At 43.3% G+C, this 24379-nt stretch overlaps 1 protein-coding gene across 4 annotated transcripts; it reads right to left on the bottom strand.

Annotated features, from left to right (window-relative positions):
* Positions 1-279: 279 nt before the first annotated feature.
* On the bottom strand, positions 280-23674 carry CDV3 (CDV3 homolog). Of its 4 annotated transcripts, XM_071561236.1 has the most exons (6): positions 23277-23674; positions 20790-20869; positions 18454-18593; positions 17209-17371; positions 16116-16165; positions 4055-15736 (listed from the first exon to the last, which is right to left on the bottom strand). In XM_071561236.1, exons 1-6 carry the CDS (start codon positions 23502-23504, stop codon positions 15720-15722), a joined length of 678 nt encoding a protein of 225 aa, XP_071417337.1. In that variant the 5' UTR covers positions 23505-23674; the 3' UTR covers positions 4055-15719. The 4 variants fall into 4 exon arrangements, with proteins under 4 accessions (XP_071417338.1, XP_071417337.1, XP_071417336.1 ...); XM_071561237.1 differs by lacking the exons at positions 4055-15736; positions 16116-16165 and adding an exon at positions 280-2950; XM_071561235.1 differs by having other exon boundaries at positions 4055-16165.
* Between the last annotated feature and the right edge of the window lie 705 nt (positions 23675-24379).

The following is a 24379-nucleotide window of genomic DNA, read 5'->3' as shown; positions in this document are numbered from 1 at the left end:
AGGGCAGAATGGGAGCAGCTAAAATCAGGCACACACCAACCCCCAGAGGAACCAGTAACCTGGGATCTGAGCATTACCTGTTCTCCAGTGTGCACTGTCCTGGTGGACACTGGTTTAACTTTAGTGGGGAGGCAGAAGGACAGGGAGGGAGTGCTGGGGAACAGAGGCAGAAGGCACCTGTTCCAGCCTGAGCCAGCCCCTCTTCTCCAATCCAGACTGCTGCTGTCTGTGTCATGCAGAGATAACAAAACCAAGACAAACTTGAGAGGTACAAATTCAGTTGGTGCTGTTAAGATAAATTTATTTTCTTCAGCTTTCTTCACAGGAAACATCACAGAAGTGCTTTACAGAGTTTGATACCATTACTCTAACATAGGACAAAAAGACAACAGGTGTGTGCACTGCACAGTTAGAAGTTGTCATATGCAGAAGCCATGAAAGGTAAACCAGGGTAAAAAAACCTTACTGACAAAAATATATATATAGTTCAGGTTTTGAACTTAATTTGTGACTATAAACTTAATTATATAAATATACAGGCACCATTAGGTTCCTGTGTTAACTGTGGGGGCCACACAGGGATTCTCAGAAATAGATCATATTGTACTCCACTTTGCTGAAAGAGTTTCTGCTGTGCTCCATGGGCTCCCAGCCAAACCATATTCCCAGCCAGGCAGTATCATTCTTCTGCACTACAGTAAGCACTCAAATGGCTTTATCTGCATTTCTTCACATTAAGTCTGGTGTTGAGACATTCTGGTACATTGTTGAAAGCAAATTCAGTTGTTTTTTTTTTTCCTTCACTTACAGAGATGTCTTCTTACTATTCTTCCCTCAGTCATCTCTTTGTTAATAAAAATGCTTTAGGCTAGACCCTGCTGTCCAGGTAAGACAGTTCTCTTTAAACTAGCACAATACCAGTCACACACCCCTACTTCTTTCCATAGCTGACCAGTGGTGTACTGTGAGCAGCACCACTGCCCTCATTGTGCTGTATTCAGTGGGAATTAGGCTCCCATAGCCTCTAAGGCTCTAGATTTCAATTCTTCAAGGAGATTGCATGAACTTGCTGGGCAATTTTTGCAATGTTTCTGATACTACAGCCCTGATAGAAGAAATGCAGCATGATTGAGACTCACGAGTTCTTGCCTGCTGCTTTCTAAATAAGTGGTGAATAATTCAGGCACCTGTCTAAGAAATCCTTGGCATGGTAATAATGTAGATGAACAGAAGGAGGGAAAATACTCTAGGGTAAAGAGAGGTCAAATCAGATTTTTGCTTGGTTTTGAGTTGCAGGAAAAAAATGAGCAGAGCCAATTACCTAGAAAACACTGTAGTGCCAGTTTGCCTTTTACCTAATTCCCAGATTAAAGACACAGTGCATGGTCAAAGAACTTGTCGGTCCTGAAGGTTACTGGACAGTTAGTAACACAGTACAGAATTAGAGTGGCAAGACAGGGCTTTGGTGAGTGTAGCAGCAGAGACCGGTCTGTTACAGGTGTGGGAGAGGGTATGAAGTACTACATTCTAACAACTATCAGATTCATTGGCTCTATTTTCCCCCTGCACTTCCTCAAAAAACAAAAAACCCTTGAACCCTCAACTCCCATTTGCCAATTTATTAAACTCCCAGCAGCAACGGCTCATTTTTGATAGAATACCAGTACAACAGAACGTCCAACAGACACAGTTATTTCAATGAAAATCCAAGGTACATTCTTCTCAACCAGGTATCACCATTAGTACTGGGAACAGCTGTTCTCTGGTATATGGCACTCTATACTGAGACAATGCAGCTCTCATTGGCAGACTACATCCAAACAGGCTTGAGTCTGCCCTCAGGACACCTCCTTTGGATTTATAAATGTAACATGACTGGTAAGTGCAGTCAGTGCTTAGATTCTTCATGTTATTTACAGCTGCACACTCTTTAAAGTGCAAGATAAAGAGATGAAACAAACCACAAAGACTAAGCCTTGCCCCTCCAGTGTTGTTTCATCTCAAATATCGTAATCTAGTCTCAATGTCCAGTTGAATACTACAGCAGGTATGTTAGACTAAGCATGGCTGAGCCCAGCTGGTTGCTGGTCAGAGCCCAGATAATACATCTGTTTCATCTTGGCCACAAACAAAGAGGAGAATAACCCAGAAATTAAAAATGAGTTTGCTATGGCCCTTGTTCACTTACACTTGATTCTGGCTGTTCAACCTGGACTCTCAAACAAGGTTGAATGACACCAACCTCATATGACAGAAATAACCACTGAAATGAAGTAAAGCTCAGGGAGACCAGATTCGTGTATGTTTTAGCTCTTTCTCAATACATTTATTCTCTTGTATCAGCCTGTTTTTATGGTTTGAATCATTTTGTTATGGTTGTACATACTCTGAAAGAGATACAGAATAAGTGATTTGTTTTAATTAAAAAAGGAAGCTTATGACAACATTTTAACTAACAGTTTTTATGTAGGCAGGTTATTCAAAATAAAGCAGACTGTTTACAATTCAGTGACTTCGTTGCTGTAACTGAGCTAAAATGAAAATTCAATACAGAAGATATGAGACAAGAAAAGGAACAGAAAAGGTCAGATTGAGTAAAAATTAGTAAGAGCTCGCCATGCTAATTCCTGGCAAGAAGAGTGGATTATATACCCAAAACTGAAGACTTCAGTATACTGGAGGCAAAAGCCAATCCCCATAAAAGTTACTTGCTTGATGGTGATTGCCAGGTCTCTCTAACTAACTCTGTAAACTTGGCAATTAAAGGGTAAGTGAATGTCAGCAGAAAATAAACCCAAGGCAAAGAATACTGGAAAGGTTTTAAGCCACTTGTACATGCTCTGGTGGACTCTGAGTTAGTTGTGATCTTTCAGGGCATCACCATGGACAGCTTGATGAAGACATCTGCTCAATGTGTAGTTGCAGTCAAGAAAGCGAGTAAGATGTTAGGCTGTATTAAAGACAGAACAATATGGAAAAATATTACAGCACCTATTTCTCTTAGAGGTTCTCAATGAATATTTGCTGTTACATCAGCACCTTAAAAAAGTGACATATTAGAAAAATACAGGGAGGAAAGGGGTAAGACAACAGTAGAAGCAGTTCTTTGTAAATGGAAAGACAGACGAAGGTACTTTAAAGAGTGGAATGATGATAAACATCTTAAAAGCAACTCTCCCTCCCACGATGTAACAAGATATGTACCTCTAAGTCATTTTAATCCAGCTACCAATATGTTGACCTAAATATCACTCGTTATCACCTTGCGTAGTCAAAAAAAGCTGCCATGTTATTCTTCAGTGCTTATTATTCAGCTAGTTAAACATTTCCTCTGAAGCAACTGCAACAGTTTGTTGAATTTAACAGTAATAATTTCTAACAAAATTTGCCACAGCTGATGCACATTAGCAGGTGTCTTAGAGGTGCTGCAATGATAAAAAATAGTAGGAGAAAGCTGTTGGGCCTCGTCTCTGTCCAGGACCCACCAGAGCTCTAATCTGTGTGCAAGCCACTATTGTGTTCTCTGCTTCTATTTGAGGGCCGACTGTAAAAGCTGAGCAATGAACCCTGAAATCACCAGCAACAGTACACAAGGACATATTCATGTTACTTCTTCATGTTCCATCAGCTGCATTTAACTGGTAAGACAAGATAACAGCAAATAGGCCAATCACCTCTTCTGTATCTGTATTCCTTCCTCTCACCTGTTCCTCTGCTTATTCCTCTCAGCATTATTTTCCGATCATTCTTTCCTTATCTGTTTCACAGAAACCTCTCCATGGGCAACTATGTCCCTTTGGTTCATTCTCTTCATCTTCTTTCTCCACTGTCTGCCTTAATATCATATTTTACAAGTTTTGAAGTTTACTCTCCTGTATTTCCATTGTACCTGCATGCCACTTCAACTTGAATAAGTGAAAGAATAAAGAGCAGGACATGGAGAGGGTAAGAAAACTACATTTCTATGACAAAATACCACTTAGACTCAGGAGTGAACATTTCTGGTTCACATGATTTGAATAAACTTTAAAACAGCCACATTATAAGAGATGGCTATCAACTGTGAGCAGGATTTTATTTCAGTCATGGGTTTTACAAAACAGCAATATTGATTTTAATATGTTCCACATAAAAACAGAGAGCCTTATATTGGTATGCCATTTGGGTTGCACAGATAATTGAACAGATGAAATACCAGATAGAGTGCTCAGCCTGGGCTTTTTGCTTACCCATACAGACTAACATAAGTCTAATTACATAATACTTAAATAGGATGTATATTACATTCTGTAGAAATAAGCCTTTGCCAAAAAAGCATTAAAATACACTATAATGAAAGCTAATATAAAGATCTTTTAATAAAGATTTTTAGTCTTCTGTAGAACCTTCCATCAGCCCCAGCCCTGGACAAACAGCTTTGGCCTCACAACATCCCTGTGAGGTAGGTTGTTGGGGTTTTTTGGTACAGCTGGGGAAACTGAGGCAAAGTGAAACGAAATTACTTGAACATAGCAGCTCAGAAAACCAAGGCCAAACCCCACTCTCTTGGTCCCATGCTCTTGCTACAAAACCAGCTCGTTTCTTTTCAGTGCACATAGCTGTTTTAGGTACTTTCCATTCCAATATTCCAGACACCCTTATGTTTTCTAGTGACTCATTAACACTGTGATACATTTTTAATATGTATTAATATGTATTCTGGCTAAGAAGAACTTTACTGAACACTGAACTTCATTAACCTTTCTTTATCAACACATATTCTGAGCAGCTGAACATAAACCCATGATACAGGTACCATTTAGAAGATGCTATTAGAAACAGTATCTCAGTTTTTTATTATGAAGAAGTGAAACTTAATTTTCTTAAATACACAACAAGTCATTTTCCAGTAAGATTGCTGGACTATCTTGGAATTTGTCCTTTCTCAGTTCTCTCTTTAGGCAACAGATCGGACAGCTTTGTACCAATTCAAAATTCCACCTTCTCTCTGGACAGGTTTTCCCAGTTCTTTTCATTGAAAGGAAGAAGGAAATCAGGATGCCTTCCCCAAGTACTGAACTTTAAACACTTCTGCTGACTTAAAGTCAGATGGATCTGTCACTTGTGAAATCAGTGCCACACAGTGCCCACACAGCACTTCTATCCAACATCTTACACTCCACTCCCTACCTCACATTATGCATTTAATACTATCATTTGAAAAAGTCTGTGTTATACTGCATCATTTCCACTCTCCCCAATTTATTATTTTCTTAATCTTTCTTCCTGCTCTACATCACTTCAAAGAGAACATGGTAGAACTACACTCGGTGCTTCAGAAGCCAAACTTTAGATATGTGATAGTTTTGACTTAAGACTCCTCAGTTCTGTTGTCTGCTGTCATTTCTTCCTCCATCTTCTTGAGCTTGCAGGCTCTCATTATTAACCTCAATACAGACAAGCGCTCTTTTAAACTTTTTCTGAAGAGTTTATCTGCAAATATATGTCAGATTTCCTCCCCTTTGTATGCATCTAATTCCTATATCTGAAGTTTAAATATGCATGTTATTATTTTCTTATACTCCCAAATAAAAGCCCCTATTTACCATTAAAACCAATTTGTGATATTAAAAGCTGGAAAGAGGGAAAGGCAATTTGGGAATTAAGTTACAGTCAAGCAAAAAAACTGGATTGTGGCTGTTAATAAAGATTTCAAAGCACTCAAGGTGGTTTTGGTAAAATTTAGTTTCTTGGGCCTCAGATACAAACTGATCGTATGAAAGAAGGTATCCATTTCTCTGACCATGTCAATATTGGAAAGAATAGTATTACTACCTCGTAAATAAGTGAACTTTAAAGCATATGAAGCCCTGTTAGTCTAATCATCTGCTCCATTTTAGTTAGGCTATTTCACATAAAACCACAAGCAAGTTTAAAACTGCTCAACCAGGCAGAAATTAGAAAGACAAAAAGCTACAACTATTGCAAAAGCTCAGATAAGTGAACTCCAAGATGTGCAGCCCAATCAAATTTATATCGTGCTTACCTGACCTGAACGGCACCGCTGTCTCTGTGTTTCCAAGAGCTGATGAATGCAGTTAAATACCAAAACCCCCTGTCCCTGTGGTGTCAGGCCCCTAACAGTTTGTACCCTAAGAAACTCATCTATTTGTAACACAGTTACTGTGGCTGTGACTGGTAAAGCTAAGCTACCAATCCAAAACTGAAGTAACAGGAGACAGTCACTTCTAGTTGTCAATTCCTCTTCATTTGTAAGAGTAAACAAGGCACAGCTGAACTGGGAGAGGTGGGGTGGGGCAAAACCAATCTTCTACCTTTATCATCAGCTCAAGTAAATACACATGCCAAATTCCTACAGCAGGCATTTGGGAAGTCCAACTTTATTAAAATTATCTGTTTTTTGGCATTTTAACATACTTAAATACATCACTGAGAACCACAAATCCATATTGTTCCTTTCCCAGTAAGAACTGCACATTTCAGTGTTACTCTAGCAAGTTGGTAACTTTATGGCTGTATCTTTATTGCAAGCCAGAGAAAGTAAAATGGAACGTTTAAACTGGACATTAACAAGTAACCCACCATAAAAGCATTTGACAGGCCAGGGAGTTCCTGAAGCAGCACACAACTGCATTCTACTGACTGGGATCAAAAATCTTATTTCTACAACTAACAACCCTTCATTTATGGAATGAGCCTTCAACAAGCATTTTGGAGGAATGAAAAGGGCATTCTTAGCATACCCCGAATGAATGCAGCAACAAACCAGACAAATTTGGACTTCAGAGTCTAAAAAGCCTACCAAGCTTCCACAAAAAGATTGACTTTCAAAATTTCAGGCATGCAGAACAATTACTGGTACAAGGAAGATACTGACAACTGGCATTTTTATAGTTGTTGGCAGCGGTATTTAACATAAGGAACACTTTAAAACAGTTTAACATTCTGTACTATAGAAATCTGCTGCATTTCTGGTATTTTCTTTATGCCTCCAGAAAGCAACTGTAATGATATGCTTGAGAAAAATCCCCAAAATAACACCTTTAGTTATCAGTACCTGAGGGACTCTGGTGACAACAACAATCCAGAGGCTGGGGTTTTCTTCTCCATTCTTTAATTTAGCAGAGGTACTTTCAAGTGAAAAGCAAATCAAAGTTTCATTCATACTCAATTCACAATGTTCAACCAGCCCTATATGGTGGTGGAGTAAGAAGACACTATGACAAGTAGCAAACTAAACTTCTATGTATAAATAAAAGCCATATTAATATGCACTGCTATAAGCTCTGAAATGGAGCCCACCTGATCCTAAGGCTGACTGCCCACTCCTTGGCCTGTCCCATAAGAGATCCAAATGCTCTGCATTTCTTCAGCTATTGTACAGTCATGAGGTCAAACTAAAGTGAAAACACTCACTAGACTCCAGAATCCATGTATATTTCCATTTTATTTGATTTGAACCTTTTACAGCGTTTCCTGGAATGCCAGAATTCATGCCCAAAATGCTCAGATAAAGGTGTGTCCTGGCTGCAGTGAGGGAGTGGCGCTTAGGGCTGTGCGGCCATGGCCAGGTTGCTATTCTATACCACATACATCACTGCTGAGTGGTGTGGCTTTGGAGGGGAGAGAAGGTGAGTGCAGCCCAGAAGTGGTAGCAATTTGTTCCCTCTTTTCCTTGGGGAAGTTGCCAGCTGCAATTGTGCTGCAGGTTCTCAGCAACCACAGCTGCGGGTGTTGTCCCTCCGCTGCCCGTCCCTTCCCATTCCTTGGCAAACACAGCCGGGATGCAGCTCCAAAAGGGCGGTAAGCCGAGTGGTGCGGTCCAGGAACAGAGTGGCAGTGAGCCTGAGCCCAGCCCAGCTGAGCAGAACCAGACTGCCAACCACAGCCAAGCCCAGCGGTCCAGAAAGGCGGGTGGTGCAACACCAACAGTCCAGCTTTTGGGGGTTTGTTCATCACTGTCTTGTCTCAGGGATGGGGAATGCTAGTCATGGAGAGTGCCCATCATCCTGTCTTCGTCTCGGAGGGGCCACGTGGCACTGCCTAAGGAGAGCACCTGCCACCTTGTCTTTGTCCCAGGAATAACTATGTCACTGCCGTGGGAATGTCCGCCATACTGTCTTTGTCTCAGCGGCCACATGAAACTCAGTCGAGATGGTGAACATCTTTTGTGTTGTAAAGCACCTTCTCTTTCATATACTTTTGTTATTAATGGTGTTATTTAGCAGTAATAATTTCTGACAAAATTTGCCCCAGCTGATGCACATTACAGGTGTCTTATGGGTGCTGCAATGATAAAAATATCAGTAGGAGAAAGCTGTTGGGCCTCGCCTCTGTCCAGGACCCACCAGAGCTCTAATCTGTGTGCAAGCCACTACTGCATTCTCTGTGTGTCCTTGTGTTACTGTGTGTTTCTTATTCCATTGCTGTTTGCTTTCAGTACAGTATTTTCTCAACCCACACTCTCTGCCTTTGTTCCTCTCTCACCAGAAGGAGGCAGGGCAGGGAGTAAATTAAAGTTATTGGGCAGGAAGCAAAACCTTCAGCTGAGGACTTAGGGAGATAAGAAAGAAGGTGAGTGGTTTAACTGGAGTTTAATTCCCAGCTGGTGTTAAGCCACTACACTTAACTGGCACCCAGCATAGGGCATGAGAGGGTTGAGATAACAACAGATCTCCCGAAAGCGGGTTGGAAACAATTTTGATCTAAGCATTTGTGTATTAGGTACAGAACTCCCTGTTGCTCGATCTGTTCATGTGGGTGTGGTACCTAACCCTGCACACGCCTCAGTGTACGAACTGTGTGTTCCTCACAATGTTCTTTTTCCAAACAGGGATCACGATTGCTTACTTATAGCATTATAACATCAAGGGCAATGGGGGTCACATGGGGGTTATTCAGTGCTGTTTGTCTGTCCTGGCCTTGGCTGCTACCTCTGGGGATTCATTAATAATCATATCCAGCCTGTGGGAGGAACAGGGGACGAGGATTTTCCCCAGCCTTTCACTCCCTTCTCCTGCTTCTGGTCTGCTGCAACAGCTTTTAAGAATTTTGAATCCCCTTTGGATATTCAGGAAAGCATTTTCATGTTGCTGTGTTTGCTATGTCTCCTAAATACAGTCTACAGCAGATCTAGAGTCAGTGTGGTCTACACGGTGTTTAGTCAGGACAGAGATTTCTAGGGAGATGGTCCATCGACCTGTTGCAGGGGTGGATAGTTATGAGTGGCATGGAATGTGGGAGAAAATAGGTCAGCTTTTGAAGGAGTATGCTGCTCCAATGGTTTGGAAGTTTGCTCCTGAACGACTACAGGACCCTGATAAAGTGGCGGATATTTGAAAGAAAATGCTGTGTCAGTTCCAGAGAGGCACGAAGTTATGCAGTGGGCTGAGCCCTGACTACTATTTGTTGGACACTGCTCATTACTAGATAGCACACTCAGGGGGAGGAGGAGGAAAGCAGAGCAACAAGCACTGTGGCCACTCAAACTGGAGCTGAACCAGAGGAACAACCTGTGCTGGTAGCAGTCACCTCTATACAGAAGAAATCCAAGAACAAATCAGTCTGTGTAATGAGTGATGAAAAGGAAGCAGGGCCCTTATAACCACAGGAAGAGACAGGCCCGTAGATAATCATGCAATCCCTACCTCTGGGTGAGCTGTGAGATAGACAAAAAGATTACAGCCATCAGTCAGGTGAGCCCCTGCCGACCTGGCTGTTCTGATGCTGGGATATTATGGCCAGCAGTGGTAGATGAATGGTAATGAAACCAAAAACGAGGATCCCTCTCCCGGGATGCAGGCATTGACCAGGGGATTGGGAAAAGACCATTAACTTTGAGCCTCCGGAGGCAACTCTTGTCAAGCATGAGGGAAAGGTGTCTGCAAGGATGACCTTTCAGCACACCAAGACAAGTGGAACACCATGGAGCAAGGTATCCAGTACCCGAGAATTAGCTGTGCTGGAGGCAATCTGTAAGAATTCAAATAATGAGCAATTCCTTGTAAATCCAGATGACATCCAGAGCACCCAAACCATGTGGCAGAAGTTCCTACGGAGGATGCCATCATCATATGCCAACTCATTGGCAGAGATGTCACAGAAGGAAGGAGAATAGATGGTGCAGGACCTTTCTGCTGTGGGACTGCTGAGGGCGGGACAACAGGTACCGATCGCCACTGCCACAGCACATCATCAGCAATGCTACACGAACTGAGACTCCGTGACCCACTGCAAAAAACTGACAGAAGCAGAACAAGCTTCATCATTGCCTTCTGTCTTTGTTTGAACTGTGAGAAGCAAATTGTTTTGATGGTTGCAGCAGCACCAGCCTGCAGTGCACATGTTAACACATCCTTGTTTTGTTGTTACAACCTGCCGTAAGGCATTGCCACCTCCGAGCTATGGAAGTGCCTAAGATGTGCCCGGGGGAGAGACCAAAGACATGTCTTGGGACGTGTCACATGGAAGATTGAAGGCAGGAACTCTGCCCCTACACAAGCCACAGGGACACACTGACCCCACACTTACAAGGCAGCTGTACAACTTCAGAGCAGCTGCAGGGATTTCCTCACATTCCGGTGAGCCAGGACTCAGTCATGGGAGATCCTGCCCACACACGGCCAGCACGTGCTGCAGGCACACACACATGTCCAGGACGCCCTGACGGACCAGCACACACCAGGAGAACTCCACTCACGCTGCACAGAAAAAAGACTGGAGAACCACCTGTCAGAGACTTCCCCCCTATCACACCAAGGACGAAATCCAGCACTTAGCTCTTGAGGGTGGTAACACTCCTGTGCTTTTAATAATTATATTCTTAGCTTTTCCCATTTTTCTCTATTTTTCTTTCTTTCTCGCCCTGCCTCTTTCATAGTTAATAAAATTGAATTATTGTTTTAGATACCAGCATTTCACCTCGTCTGTGTCTTGATCTTTCTTTCGGGTATATTTGAACTTAAATTCCTTCCTGCATTTACCGATAAAGGCACACTTCAACTCTACCTAAGCGGCCTGAACACTCTCATCCGTAAGATGATTTATGGAGAGCCAGGGAGCAGCCAACAAGGCTCACTCACTCTTTAAAAGTCTTATATGACCACTGCTGAAGTTCAGTGGAGAGTGGAGACTGAGGGTAGACTATCACAGCCCGAATGAAGTCACACCACCACTGTGTGCCACTGGGCTGGACATGGTGGAACTTCAGTATGAACTGGAGTCCAAGGCAGCAAAGTGGTGCCACCATCAATATTGCTAATGTGTTTTTCTCCATTCCTTTAGCAGCAGAGTGCAGGCCACAGTTTGCCTTCACCTAAAGGGGTGTGCAGTACACCTGGAATTGACTGCCCCAGGGGTTGAAACAGAGCCCCACTATTTGCCATGGACTGATCCAGACTGCACTGGAAAAGGGTGAAGCTCCAGAACACTTCAAGTGCATTGATGACATCATCATATGTGGCAACATGGCAGAAAAAGTTTTTGAGAAAGGGGAGTTCATCCAAATCCTCCTGAAGGTCAGTTTTGCCATAAAACAATGTAAGGTCAAGGAACCTGCCCAGAAAATTTGTTTTTTAGGAGTAAAATGGCAAGATGGGCATCATCAGATTCCAATGGACATGGTCAACAAATTAGCTGCTATGTCCCCACTGACCAGCAAGAAGGAAACTCAGGCTTTCCTAGGTGCTGTGGGTTTTTGGAGAATGCATATCCCAGATTACAATCAGTGAGCCCTCCCTACCTTGTGATGCAGCAGGATTTCAAGTGGGGTCCTGAACAACAAGAAGGTTTTGAGCAGATCAAACAAAAGACTGCCCGTGCAGTAGCCTTTGGGGCAGTCAGATACAGGACATAACAAATATGCCCTACACTGCAGCTGGGGAGAATGGCCCTTCCTGGAGTCTCTGGCAGAAAGTACCTGTGGAGACTCGAGGATGACCCCTGGGGTTCTGGAGTCAGGGATACAAAGGATCCAAGGCCTGCTACACCTCAACTGAAAAAGAGATACTGGCAGCTTAAGAAGGGGTTTGAGCTGCTTCAGAAATGATTGGCACAGCTCTTCCTGCCACCCTGACTGCCAGTGCTGGGCATTCAAAAGGGAAGTCCCTTTTAAACATCATGCGACTGATGCTACATGGAGGAAGTGGATCACGCTGATCACGCAGCACGCAGGAAACCCCAGTCACCCAGGAATCTTGGAAATCATCACAAACTGGCCCAACGCTGAAGAGGAGGTGACACATGCTGAGGAGGCCCCACCATACAGCTACCTGAAAATGAAAGGCAACACACTCTCTTCACTGATGGTTTCTGCTGTATTGTAGGGACACACTGAAAATGGAAAGCAAATCACAGAAGTCATTGAGGGATATTGGTGGATGAAGTCAGATGGCAGAGCGGAAACTGTCCAGCTGGCTTTAGATATCGCCGAGAGAAATGGCCAACACTACCTATGCACTGACTCGTGGATGGTAGCAAATGTTCTGTGGTGGTGGCTAGACTGATGAAAGAAGACCAATTGGCAGAGCAGAAGGAAACCCAACTGGGCTGCTGAATTGTGGCAAGACAATGTGGCCTAGGCATAGAGGTTCACTGAAAAAGTACATCACACAGATACATGTAGGAGTCGGGCTACTGAAGAACACTGCAACAACGGACAGCTGGACTGAGCTGCAAGGATTGAAGCATTTCAGATAGATCGGGACTGGCAACATTAAAGTGAATTATTTCTGGCTTGGTGGGGCCCTGAGGGTCATTAGGGAAGAGATGCCACATACTCATGATTGAGGGGTGGACTTAACTATGGACACCGTCTCCCAGGTTATCCGTAACTGTGAAACATGTGCTGCAATCATGCAGGCCAAGCAGGTAAAGCCCCTGTGGTACAGGGGACAATGGTCAAAATACAAGTATGGAGAGGCCTGGCAGATTGATTACAGTACACTCCTGGCAAACTCCCCAAGGTGCTGACTACAGTAGAAGCAGCCACCGGATGGCTGGAGACATACCCTGTGCCTCACACCATGCCCAGAACACCATCCTGGGCCTGGAAAAGCAAGTCCTGTGGCGACACGGCACCCCAGAACAAATTCAGTCAGACAATGGGACTCATTTCAAAACCAGCCTCATAGACACCTGGACCAGAGTATGGTATTGAGTAGGTATATTATATAACCCATCATGCACCAGCCTCTGGGAAAATTGAATGGGACAATGGACTGTTAAAACCCATTTTGAAAGCAATGGATGGTGGGACCTTCAAACATTGGGATCTACATTTAGCAAAGGCCATTTGGTTAGCTAACTCTAGAGGCTCTACCAATCAAGCTGACCCTGCCCAGTCCAAACCCTTACGTACCACAGAAGGAGATAAAGTCCCCATGGTACATATGAAAAATGTGTTAGGGAAGACAGTTTGGATTAGTCCTGCCTCAAGCAAGGCAATCTCATCCATGGGATTGTTTTTGCTCAAGGACCTGGGTGCACTTGGTGGGCAATGCAGAGGGATGGTGAAACAAAGTGCACCTCAAGGGGATTTGATTTTTGGGTGTGAACAGTCTGTAACGTTGAGCTGTGTACATGATACTGTTTGCGGAATGACACTGCCACCATATGTTGTAACTGTCCTGGACAGTGAGCATGGACTGCTCCAGTTACACCAGCTGTGAGCTTTCCATGCAGCTGGAAACCAACCCATAGCGCACCAGCAATCCTGACATGGAAGACACCTAGGACAGACCGAACCCACAGTCATGGACTAAATGAACTCAACAGACATCTTGGGGGACAGCCACTGACTAGTGAAATGATACCAGTGCTTGTGTATAGTTACATATATATATAGTTAGAAGGTGTAAGATCTGGGCATGACACAGATACTTTAGAATAAGGGGTGGATAATGTCCTGGTTGCAGAGAGGGGGCAGAGCTTAGAGCCATGTGGGCATGGCCATGTTGCTATTCTATACCACCCACAGCAGTGAGGTATTAAACCACCACAAGATGGTAAAATGGACAGTCTCATCTACCCTTCACACAGGAGATTAAAACTCAATTCATGTCCATTGGTGATCTCAATCTCCTTTAGACCATCAGGAATTGTTTTAAGACTAACATTTCTACCCCATCAAGAGACATGTCCATTTACCATGAATTCCACAGAAACTGAAAATAACAGTTTTGCTGGCAACAACAGATTTTCAAGGAAGATACATAGCCCAGAGTCCAAGTTACTGGTACCAGTAGGGTAGGGTTTTGTTTCCAAATGAAGTCTCCAACTTTAAGAATAGTCTTTACAGCCCTTTCTTTAATAGCAGCTTCTAGCAGAAGTTTTAGAGACAGTTAACTCTGCAAGGGCAAGGCCAGTTTTAGTCTGTGCACAAAAGAACCAGGTGAAACCCCAGCCCCACTGAAGTCAACAGCAAAATCCACACTGGCCTCAGAGAAGTAGTTTTAAAGCGAGTCAGCAGTTAGTCAGAGGGACACCACCTAGGTGATTCCTGCACTATCCTCATCTTCTGCACATACACAGTACTCCCACACACATAAGCAAACTTTGTTTGTTCCCTTGTTTTTCTTGCCATTGGAAACTCTTAGGCATTTTGAGTCTTTTTTGGCATTTACTCTGAAAAACCTCAACACTGGAGCACATCGCTACTGTACTTCATTTTGCTTCTGGTGTAAGAATTTAGAGAAGAGAAAAACAGTTACAGCAGAACACTTTTGGTACGTGCCAAGTTTGGTTCACCAAAACAGAGTTACGGGCAATGTCTTATATTCTTAGTGTATCAGTGCCATTTTGCCTACTTCCACTAAATTAAGGAAGTCACTGCCTTCCATTATTATTAACCTTTCTGACTGTGAATGAACAGTATTTATGAGTCATATTTAGGAGGATTTCTACCTCAAAGGGCCTGCATGCTTCACAAAAGTAGCCAAACAAATCAGGCCTACCAGCTTTAATTATCCCTCTGCATATTATTTTGCTTATCAAGTAACCATCACTCCTCAACAAATAATTATTTTTGATAGAAGATAGTTTTTATCTAGTGTCACTACTGCCAGTTATCTCATTTTAAAGGACAAATTCTGAAGGCTGGAGTCCAGATACCTCTATGTCAAATCAAAACTCTCAGTGCTTTAGGGTGAGAAAGACAAACTTCATGATGAAAACCATAATAAACCCTATTTCACTACAACATCTTATAATTGTTTAAATATACTGCAAATTGATACCAGAAACAAGGCAGGCATTTTTTTTGTGGATAATAGAAAAAAAATGCTTAAACAGACAACTGTGAAAATGGCTAATGCAAACAGACCATTCAAACCCAGCATTCCTCAAATCTGATACTGAATGAGTTTTAATTTGTTTTGCAGGTACTTCCATACAGCTGTCTAAAAAGGTAAACAAACTACAGCTCTGTTATACTTGGATAGTATGAGTGGTATGGTACGCTCCAGAAGTCTCTAGTAGGCTATGGCTACACGTGACAGGATTCCTCAGAAGGGGGACAAATAGGTTTGTCATTAAGGTCACTTAAATCTTTGTTATAGCAAATTGGAACCAAATGGCTGACTTCTGCAGGATTTCTGACAGGAATCCAGTAGAGCTGGTTTCAAGTTTCAGATGGCCACTAAAACAGCTGTAACCTTCTCTTCCAGAAGTTGTGATCCACATGGTGTCCACAATGAGTGCAGCAAGTCTGAGGTAGTCAACCTTTACGAAGGCTCAGTATCTGAACATAAAAAGATTTTGAAATGACCACTGGCTGTAGGTATCTTTCTGAGAAATTAAACACTGATGACTCTTGTTCAAGCATTTACATTAATTTGCCCCATATCCAATGGAGAAGTTGCAACATTTTATGCTTCCACAGTGCAGGAGAACCAATCACTTACGTCAAAGTAGTCTGCACTTGCTGCAGTAGATCCAGCAGAAATAAGGTGGCATGTTCATCATAGCCGTTAGCTGTAGTTTAGTTACCTTAGTAGAAGGGTTACCAAAAAAGCATTCCTTAATTGTAATGTGTGTGCGGCTCTACTGATCCCCAAGCACAGCATACTGGTTGTCTAGCTGAAGTTTAAGTGCCTGGTTTTTTGAGACCTCATCCCTACCTCTAGTTTTGTATTTTACTACTTCAAAGCTCTTCTCCATTTCTTTATCCCTAAGGGAAAATAAATGTAATCAGTAAATATCTTATCTCTAGCTTGTGAATTGTGAACTTCTAGTCTATTTCCACCCCATCCCAACAAAAACATTATAAACACAAAACAAAGATCTACACATTAAACAGAATAGCCAAACATTATAAAATCTTATCTCCAAAATAAGCTCATCACCCACTACCATTCAGATTATTAATTTCAATATTAACATTCTCAAAAGTGAATTTAAGTGCATTTAAGAAAAATAGGTTCTAGAAAGCAGAAGGCAATTCCCAGAAAGTTCATTCAGAATTTCATTTTGGCTCAATTTGTACCAGTCAAACCCTAAAGTATCAATGACAGCATGTTTCACTTGCCAAGCAGACAAAGCCACACCAATTAAACAGTAACATAGCGAGCAGCAGAGAAAAAAACTCCAAACTACAACAAAAGAAAAAAAAAAACAAAAAACCAACTAAACAAAAAAACCCCAAACAAAACCCCAAGTGAATGATGTATTGGCCTAGCTATCCCTTCTGCTGGGAATGAGGTTATGGTAAGATTAGGACTCAAAAACAGGGTGAGACTCAAGTCTTCAGCACCAAAACTGGAGGAGCTCAACACTGTGAACCACAGCTCAAGACAACAAGTGTTTTGATTGGTATTTGTATCAAATCCCATTCCTCCACTTAAGCTCCCTTCACATCTCTAAAGTGAAGGCAGTATGTTCAAGACTTCCTGCATGTCTGCTGAAGGTGGTAACACAGAGCCTCACCATGGCTAGTGTCTCACAGGACCATATGCTGTCAGGAGCAGAAATATTCTGCTTTAGGAAAATCCTTCAGCCATCAAAGACAGCATAACTGGCAGTCTTGTCTGGCTATCTTACTGGGCTAGATCTTTTGAAAGTTACTTCACGGGAACAGATTTGGAAAATACAGGTAAGACCTCTTAGTTATTTCTTTCCTCAGAGGAAAGTTTCAGGTTTAAGCCCTAAACAAAGTAAGAACTTAGAGAAGGCAACTAAAATACATCTCTTAGAGAAGTAGTGCAATGTACTTACTTTCGACTGTCTACAAGCTTGGCGGTGGACTGCAGTGATGGGAACTGTGTGTCACTGTAGATCTCTGGTGGTCCTTGCTGTGCCCTCCGTGGTCTGCCGCCTTCCCTGGCGCCGGGCGGCCGGTACACACCGCCAGCCTGAACTGGCTCTGGAGTTTCTGTAACTAGTTACGTGAACAAGGTTGACACATGAGCATACATCTGCATACAGAGCTGGAAAAAAACCCAAACCAAACAACCAACACACAAACTAAGCTCCACAAACAGAAAATGAAAATAATCTTAGAAATATGGGTTTGCACCTTTTAAAGCTTTGGAAGCAAATATTTTAGACAAGGTGGGAAAGCAGCCATCATCTAATTTAATCTATACTCAGTAATCAGATTAAAATATGGGTCCAGATTGCCTCAGAAAGTTCCAGGAATCAAAACTACAGATGAGGACTTTATGTTTATTTGCAATTTATTAGTAGCTCACATTTAAAACAGATTTAAACATAAAATTATATAGTTCCCAAATTTAAAACACCCCTCAAGGTGAAGAGGAGAATATTCAATAGTTTGTATTTAAGGTAACAATCTGCTATGAACTAATACTAATTAACCTCACCTCCTGGCCCATACAAACAAGAAAGAACAAAGCAGACTATTTTTCAATTACTTTCTTAGTGGGAAAGAATATTCTGAACTCAGATCATACCTAAGTAGTTTATCTCCACTGATGCTAATAAACTGTATTTAATGAAAAAACTAAAGCTCCCTTCTAGTTAAAGAATCAGTTTTGCAATGTCATGTTCTCTGTGCCCTAGAACTGATTTGAAAAGAGTGCTACTAATCATGGAACCCTACTAAAGAACTGCCACGTTAGACATCAGATATTGGCTGAACATCCACTGAAGTGTTAAAGCAGTATTTTTAGATCAACAGAAATGCTTCCCACAGACATTTTGCAGACTGCACAGTAGATGGATCTCCTGCAAAGACAGAGTGCCTCCCTGCCTGCCCCTTTGAAGTTGGAAATAAAAATACCTTCACTTGTGTTTTAAACTATCTGACAGATTCCTTAAATTCAATTCAGTTCAGACCTCTTCACAGGAAAATTTGCTCATTTACTAGCATGCCAAACAAGCCATTGGTACGTTTGAGGGTGCCTGAACAGAAACTGTTCCTTGAGTTTTACCCACTGAGCAGCTTAATTCAACCTGATGTGCTTCTGATTGGAAATAACAACTCCAAGTTAAATTTACCAATTGGTTCCACAACAGGTGCTGGTGCAGGAGCTGACTTATTCCAAGGACCAGATGATCTGTCTACACCACCACCACCAGACTCCTCCCAATTGTCACCAGGTTCTTCTCTTTTTTCACTTTCATCATCTTCTTTTTCACTGCAAATAAAAGGAACGCTGAGTAGCACCTTACAAACAGAGGTTTAAAACTTGCCAGAGATTTCATAAGCCCCACAGACAAGACTTCATGGCTGCCTTACTGAAGGTACCAGCTTAAACCAGACGTACATTAGTCCTGTTATCACTAGTAGTAATTCCATCTGAGTAATTTTTGGCACGCTGCTACATAATTTGGCAACCAAGAAGGAAAAAAGTTCTGAGAAGGAAAACTTACAAGAAAAGACAAATTCAACCTGAACTAAGTGATCAAAGAAACTGGTATCTTATTTTGAACTTAAAGGCTTTTTTCTAAGACAGTCATGAATTTGGAAGGAATGAGAAGATAAAAGTAGGAAAGATCTGTAAAAGCTTCCATAAAATGCATTAGTCAAGAGGAAGAAATAGTGGAGTATTGGTGAAAGAAAGCAAGTCCTGAGTTCACTTTCCCTGGCACAACCACCTGCAAAACACTCCTATGTTACCCATACCAATATATTCTACAAAAAACCTCAATTTGTTTTTAAGTCAGACAATCAAAAAAACCACAAGAGAGTAAAATATGTCAATTTTTAACGATAAATCCTATGCAAAAGCTTGACTGTATTTTATTCAGACTATTTTATTTTGTATAGAAATAGTCAGAGACACAAAATAACTTGCCTGTCAAAGCTATTACAGAAATCTGTGTGGTAGAATGGGACAGATGTGGAGGGTGAGGCTGTTGAAAAAAATCCAGATGGTGACCTCAACAGCAGCAAAGTGTGAATTCAAAAGTTTATAATACACCAAATCCTACTAATCATGATGTGTGTAACCTTTCTGTGTAAATAATGATCAGAGAACAGCAAAAAATGTCAGTGCAGTTTCTGAAAACTAAATGGCCTTTCACTGTTCATCTAAACACATTAACAATCATAGCAAGGTGGTCCAAAGGCCTGAACACTTCACTACCCTGATTTTAAACAAGAGTCAGGAGCACATGGTTACCCACTAACTACAACTGAGCAAGTACAGGTAACATCCCATCCCCACCAGATACTCTGTATCCTATTTGAAGAAAAGAGACATCCAGATATGGACAATTTATAACTTCTAGAGTTTTCTTCCTCTATTTTCTTCTTTACACTTCCCTTGAATCGATTAACTGAGTGGTTACAAAATCCTGTGGCAGAAACTTCCAGGTGCCTGAAAATCTGCCACAGCAGCAAAAGCATCCCAAATGGCACCACTGGCCTGGAAAACCAAAGTACTGGCTTTCCAGCCAAACAGCACCAGCAGTCAGTGAAGCTGCAGCCCCACCAGTTACTTGCCTATTCAGACACATGATTATCCAGAGTGACACTTCAATGGCATGGACAGCTCGTGGGCCAAATTCAAGCAAATGGTCTAAACGGTCTAAATTAACTGAAAGGGTTGGGCAGAATGAAGTGATTAAAAAAAGCAAGTAATTCAAAAATTATGTCAGACCTGCCACAAAGTGAAGAAAACGTCACCTGCACTGGTTACAGGTAAGATGATTTTAGGATGATGTTATTTGAACATCTTCAACACCTGGACAATGACGATTATCCAGCGTTCTCAGTCTAAGACTGAGGTCATAAAAATCCGTTTTCTGAGCCAAAGAAAAGTTTTGCTTAACCAGGACAGACTTCAGTAGACCTACTTTGAACCAGACAACAGGAAAAGTCTAATGAAAAAGAGAACAAGGAATCACAGACGAGACTTTTAAGTCCTGTAGGATCTTATCATGGGACACCAGTTTTACCAACTATATTTTTGGGGTTTTGAAATAAAAATGCAATGGTTCAGGAATTTGCTCCCAAACTGGAGATGCTGAATAGATTGAGTCAGATACCCTTAAAGTTGCCAAATGATTCAGTGGGAATTACTATCCTGCACTCCTCTGAGAAATTCCTACTTTACTATCTCAATGGAGGGGAATGTTAAGCATTTATAATAAAAACCTGAGTTCTAACCAAAACAGATAAGACTGAGAGTATGAACAGAAACTTGGAAAATAAAAGAGAACACTGGCAGAGACCAGTCAAACCTAAGTTACCCAGTAGCAAACTTCCATACTATCAGAACCCATGAAACCTCTCTATACTAGACTCCATGGAAGCAGCTCTGAAGAAAAAAATTCCATACTTTTTAAACATGAGTAATGATTATACTGGAGAAAAAATAAAGTATTACCTTATTTGCATGGACTGCACTCTAAGACCACTATAATCAATTTCTTCCTTTTGCTCAAACTCCTTCCAATCATCCTCTTCCTGCAAGAAGAGAAAAATGTAGTTTGTCACCTGCCTTAGAACGAAAGTAGAAAAGCAGAACATAATTAAGATAATACGAAGAAAGCTGAGGGTGAAGGGGCAGTTCTGGGAGAAACCAAACTATCCACCACTGCCAAGAGAAAGGACTGCACACCCTCCTCCCCTAAGGTACTACGTGTCACCTGGGATGCACCAGTGAGCTGACCTTAACTCACTCAAACAGCCAAGAAATGCCCCAGCAAAGAAGTCATTCAAGTGAAAGAAAACCACATCATCTCAGTAAACATCCATTAGGAAGTCAAGGGACAACACAAAGTGCAGAACAGGACTGTGCAGTCATGACCAGGGAAATACAAGGGCAAGCCCTCTCCCTGTCACTACTAGTAAGCTTTTATGACAGCCTGAATGCATATGAAGCTTTAGAGTTCCTTTTCCACCACCTATTTTGTGAACAAAACAGTAAAGAACATTTGGAATAGCTCTCAGTAGATTGATGACACGGATTACATATTGCTACATTTGACTTTTTTACATTCATAACCATGTTTGCAGTCTTGTTTTCTTAGAAATGTTTTTGCAACAGTAAAAAGGTCAGCTTCAAAACCACAGCAATCTTAGTACACAAAACTCTGTATCTTTCAAGAGCACCACTACAGGGTTTTAAAACAGGAGTCTGATTTCATGTTTGGGGAAAGAGGGACTCACCTACGCGGAGTTAATTTTGTCCTACTGTGTCATCAGCAGATTCTGGGGTTATTAAGGTAGGCCAGAAATGGACCAGAACAGATAAGCAGTCCTCACAATGTTCCCAGTCACAGCTTTAAGACACACACAACCCAATTAGTAGTTTACTTAATTCCTACACACTATATGAAATGCAGTTATACTACTTTAACCAGGAAGACCTTGCAAACAAGGTCTACCAAAGGTACACTCCCCTTTCCACTGAACAGCTGGGAACAAAGCTTCTTTTAGAGCCCTGTGTGAGGATCTTCTGCACTGTCAATCTCCAGCAGAAAAACTCTGACCTGCTTTAAAATAACAGCAGAAGTAGGAAGTGACCCCATGTTACTGCACCGTCTGCTGAAGATTCAGTTTTTTTGGAAGAGCATGTGTGTATAGCTCCAAAATCTTTTAGATTTCTTATATTCCCATCTCCATGGAAACATCACAGTTTCCAAGCTAACATACCTTTCACATTTAGTGATTTTTATTTCTAATCCAAGTATAAGCTTCAGTCAAAGCCAGATATTATTTTATCAGTAAGCAAGCAAAACAGCAGCTGAAAGATTACCACTGACCTTGATCTACTTAGAAAGCTACTGCACTCATCGAGTTCTCAGAGCTAAACATCAGGAAACAGCAGAGCATTTCTTAAAATTCGTTTTGAAATATACAGCATTAGACCTTTTATAACTTCTTCTGGTTTCACTATTCAATCTAGCACAGGAAAATATCCTTAAATCACTGATCCTCTATGTAAGGATGAAGAATGCAAGGTATTTCGTTTCCACAAACCCTTTCACAAGCCATCTGTGTATACTCTGAGAGTGCACGGTAGTATCACAGGGACAGATGAAGATTTGGTTTGTAGCAGTGAAACAGAGAAGAGATCCTCAGATTACTACTTACTGAAGTTCCCAAAGGAAAACAACATCAAGAGGCAAAAAAAAAAGGCAAACCAAAATTAAAAGAAATAAAAGGTACGAGTAATATTTTTAGGTTCTATCTGTCCTGTCTACAGCAGAAAGATGTATTACAAAGCTACTGCAGGTGTCAAGCTCTACAATTTAAACACCAGGAGACAGCAGAGTATTTCTTAAAATTCGTTTTGAAATGTACAGCTTTAGAGCTCTTAGAACTGTTTCTGGTTTCAGTTACATTACTGCGGTGCTGATGTCGGGGCCGGGGGAAGGAGGGCAGAGGAAGAAACAGAGAGGCACTAAAACAACTACGTCCTGCATTTTCATCTGTAATATGGCACAAAAGAAAAAAAAATACTGGCAGTAAAACCCTTCCTGGCAGCAAACCCCTTCCTGGCAGCGAGGCACAGCGCTCGGCGCACTCCGGGGCAATCTTATCGCCAAGGTCCACAGGCCACGCTGCTCAGCCCCAGGTGGCCCCCGGCGGGCACCTGACGCCACCTCCGAGTTCCGGCCGCCACAGCCGGGAGGGCGCACCGCGCTGACCGCACCGGGGGCGGGAACAGCCCCGCTCCCGACCTCCCCGAAGGCCGGGGGTGCCGGCGAGGGGCTGCCCCAGCCCCCCCAGCCGCCCCAGCCCCTGCCCCAGTCCCAGCGGCGGGGTCGGGCGGGGCCGGGCCGGGCTCCCCGCCAGCCCCGGTGCCGCATGGCCGGGCGGTGCGGCTCCCCCTGCCGGCAGGAACCCGCGGCCTCCCCGCCCGCACCTTGCTGGCCGCCTTGGCCGAGGAGCCGCCGGCGGCGCTGGAGGCGGCGGTGGCCCCGGAGCCGCCCCCTTCGGCCGGGCGAGAGGTCCCCGCGCCCGCGGCGCTGGAGGCGGCGTTGGAAGCGCTGGAGGCGGCGGCGGCGGCGCTGCGGCTGCTCTTCTCCTTCCGCTTCTTCTTGTCCCGCTTGGCGAAGAAGTCGTCCAGGCTGCGTTCCTCGGTCTCGGCCATGTCGGGGCCGGGCGGGGCAGGCAGGGATGGAGGGAAGGAAAAGGAGGCGACGGCGAGCGCGCCCGCCCGGCAGCGGCGGCGGCAGCGGCTGAGCCTGCGCTGGGCCGGCCCCGCGGGTCGCGCGCCCCACGCCTGACGCGGCGCGCGGGGACCGGAGCGGCTGGGGGCGGGTGGGGCGGGGCCGCGCATGCGCCGCAGGGCCGGAGTGGCGGGGGCGGGCACTTGGCGGCCGCGCGTGCGCAGTCGTCGTTAGCGGAGCCGCTGGGGATAACCCAGCGAGGGACACAGAGGTTGTTGAGGAACTGCTGCGGCTTCGTGTGGGAGCTGGGCCTGTCTAGTGTGGGGGAGAGGGAGAGGACAGGGCATGTCATTAATGTATATAGATGTCTCCACGAGGATCATAGAATCATAGAATGGATTGGGTTGGAAAAGACCTCCGAGATCATCAAGTCCAACCCTTGGTCCAACTCCAGCCCCTTTACCAGATCATGGCACTCAGTGCCACATCCAATCTCAGTTGAAAAACCTCAAGGGATGGGGAATCCACCACCTCTCTGGGCAGGCCATTCCAATGCCTGAGCACTCTCTCTGTAATGAATTTTTTTCTGATCTCCAACTTAAATTTCCCCTGGCAGAGCTTAAGCCCGTGCCCCCTTGTCCTATTGTTGAGTGCCTGGGAGAAGAGACCAGCCCCCATCTGGCCAGAACTTCCCTTCAGGTAGTTCTAGACAGTGCTCAGGTCACCTCTGAGCCTCCTCTTCTCCAGACTAAACACCCCCAGCTCCCTCAGCCTCTCCCCATAGGACTTGTGCTCCAGTCCCTTCACCAGCCTTGTTGCTCTTCTCTGGACCCGCTCCAGTGGGTGGTGCCAGACC

Source organism: Pithys albifrons, chromosome 7, assembly GCF_047495875.1.
Source record: "Pithys albifrons albifrons isolate INPA30051 chromosome 7, PitAlb_v1, whole genome shotgun sequence".
NCBI classification, from domain to species: domain Eukaryota; kingdom Metazoa; phylum Chordata; class Aves; order Passeriformes; family Thamnophilidae; genus Pithys; species Pithys albifrons.
This window is presented reverse-complemented; position numbering and strand designations above follow the sequence as displayed.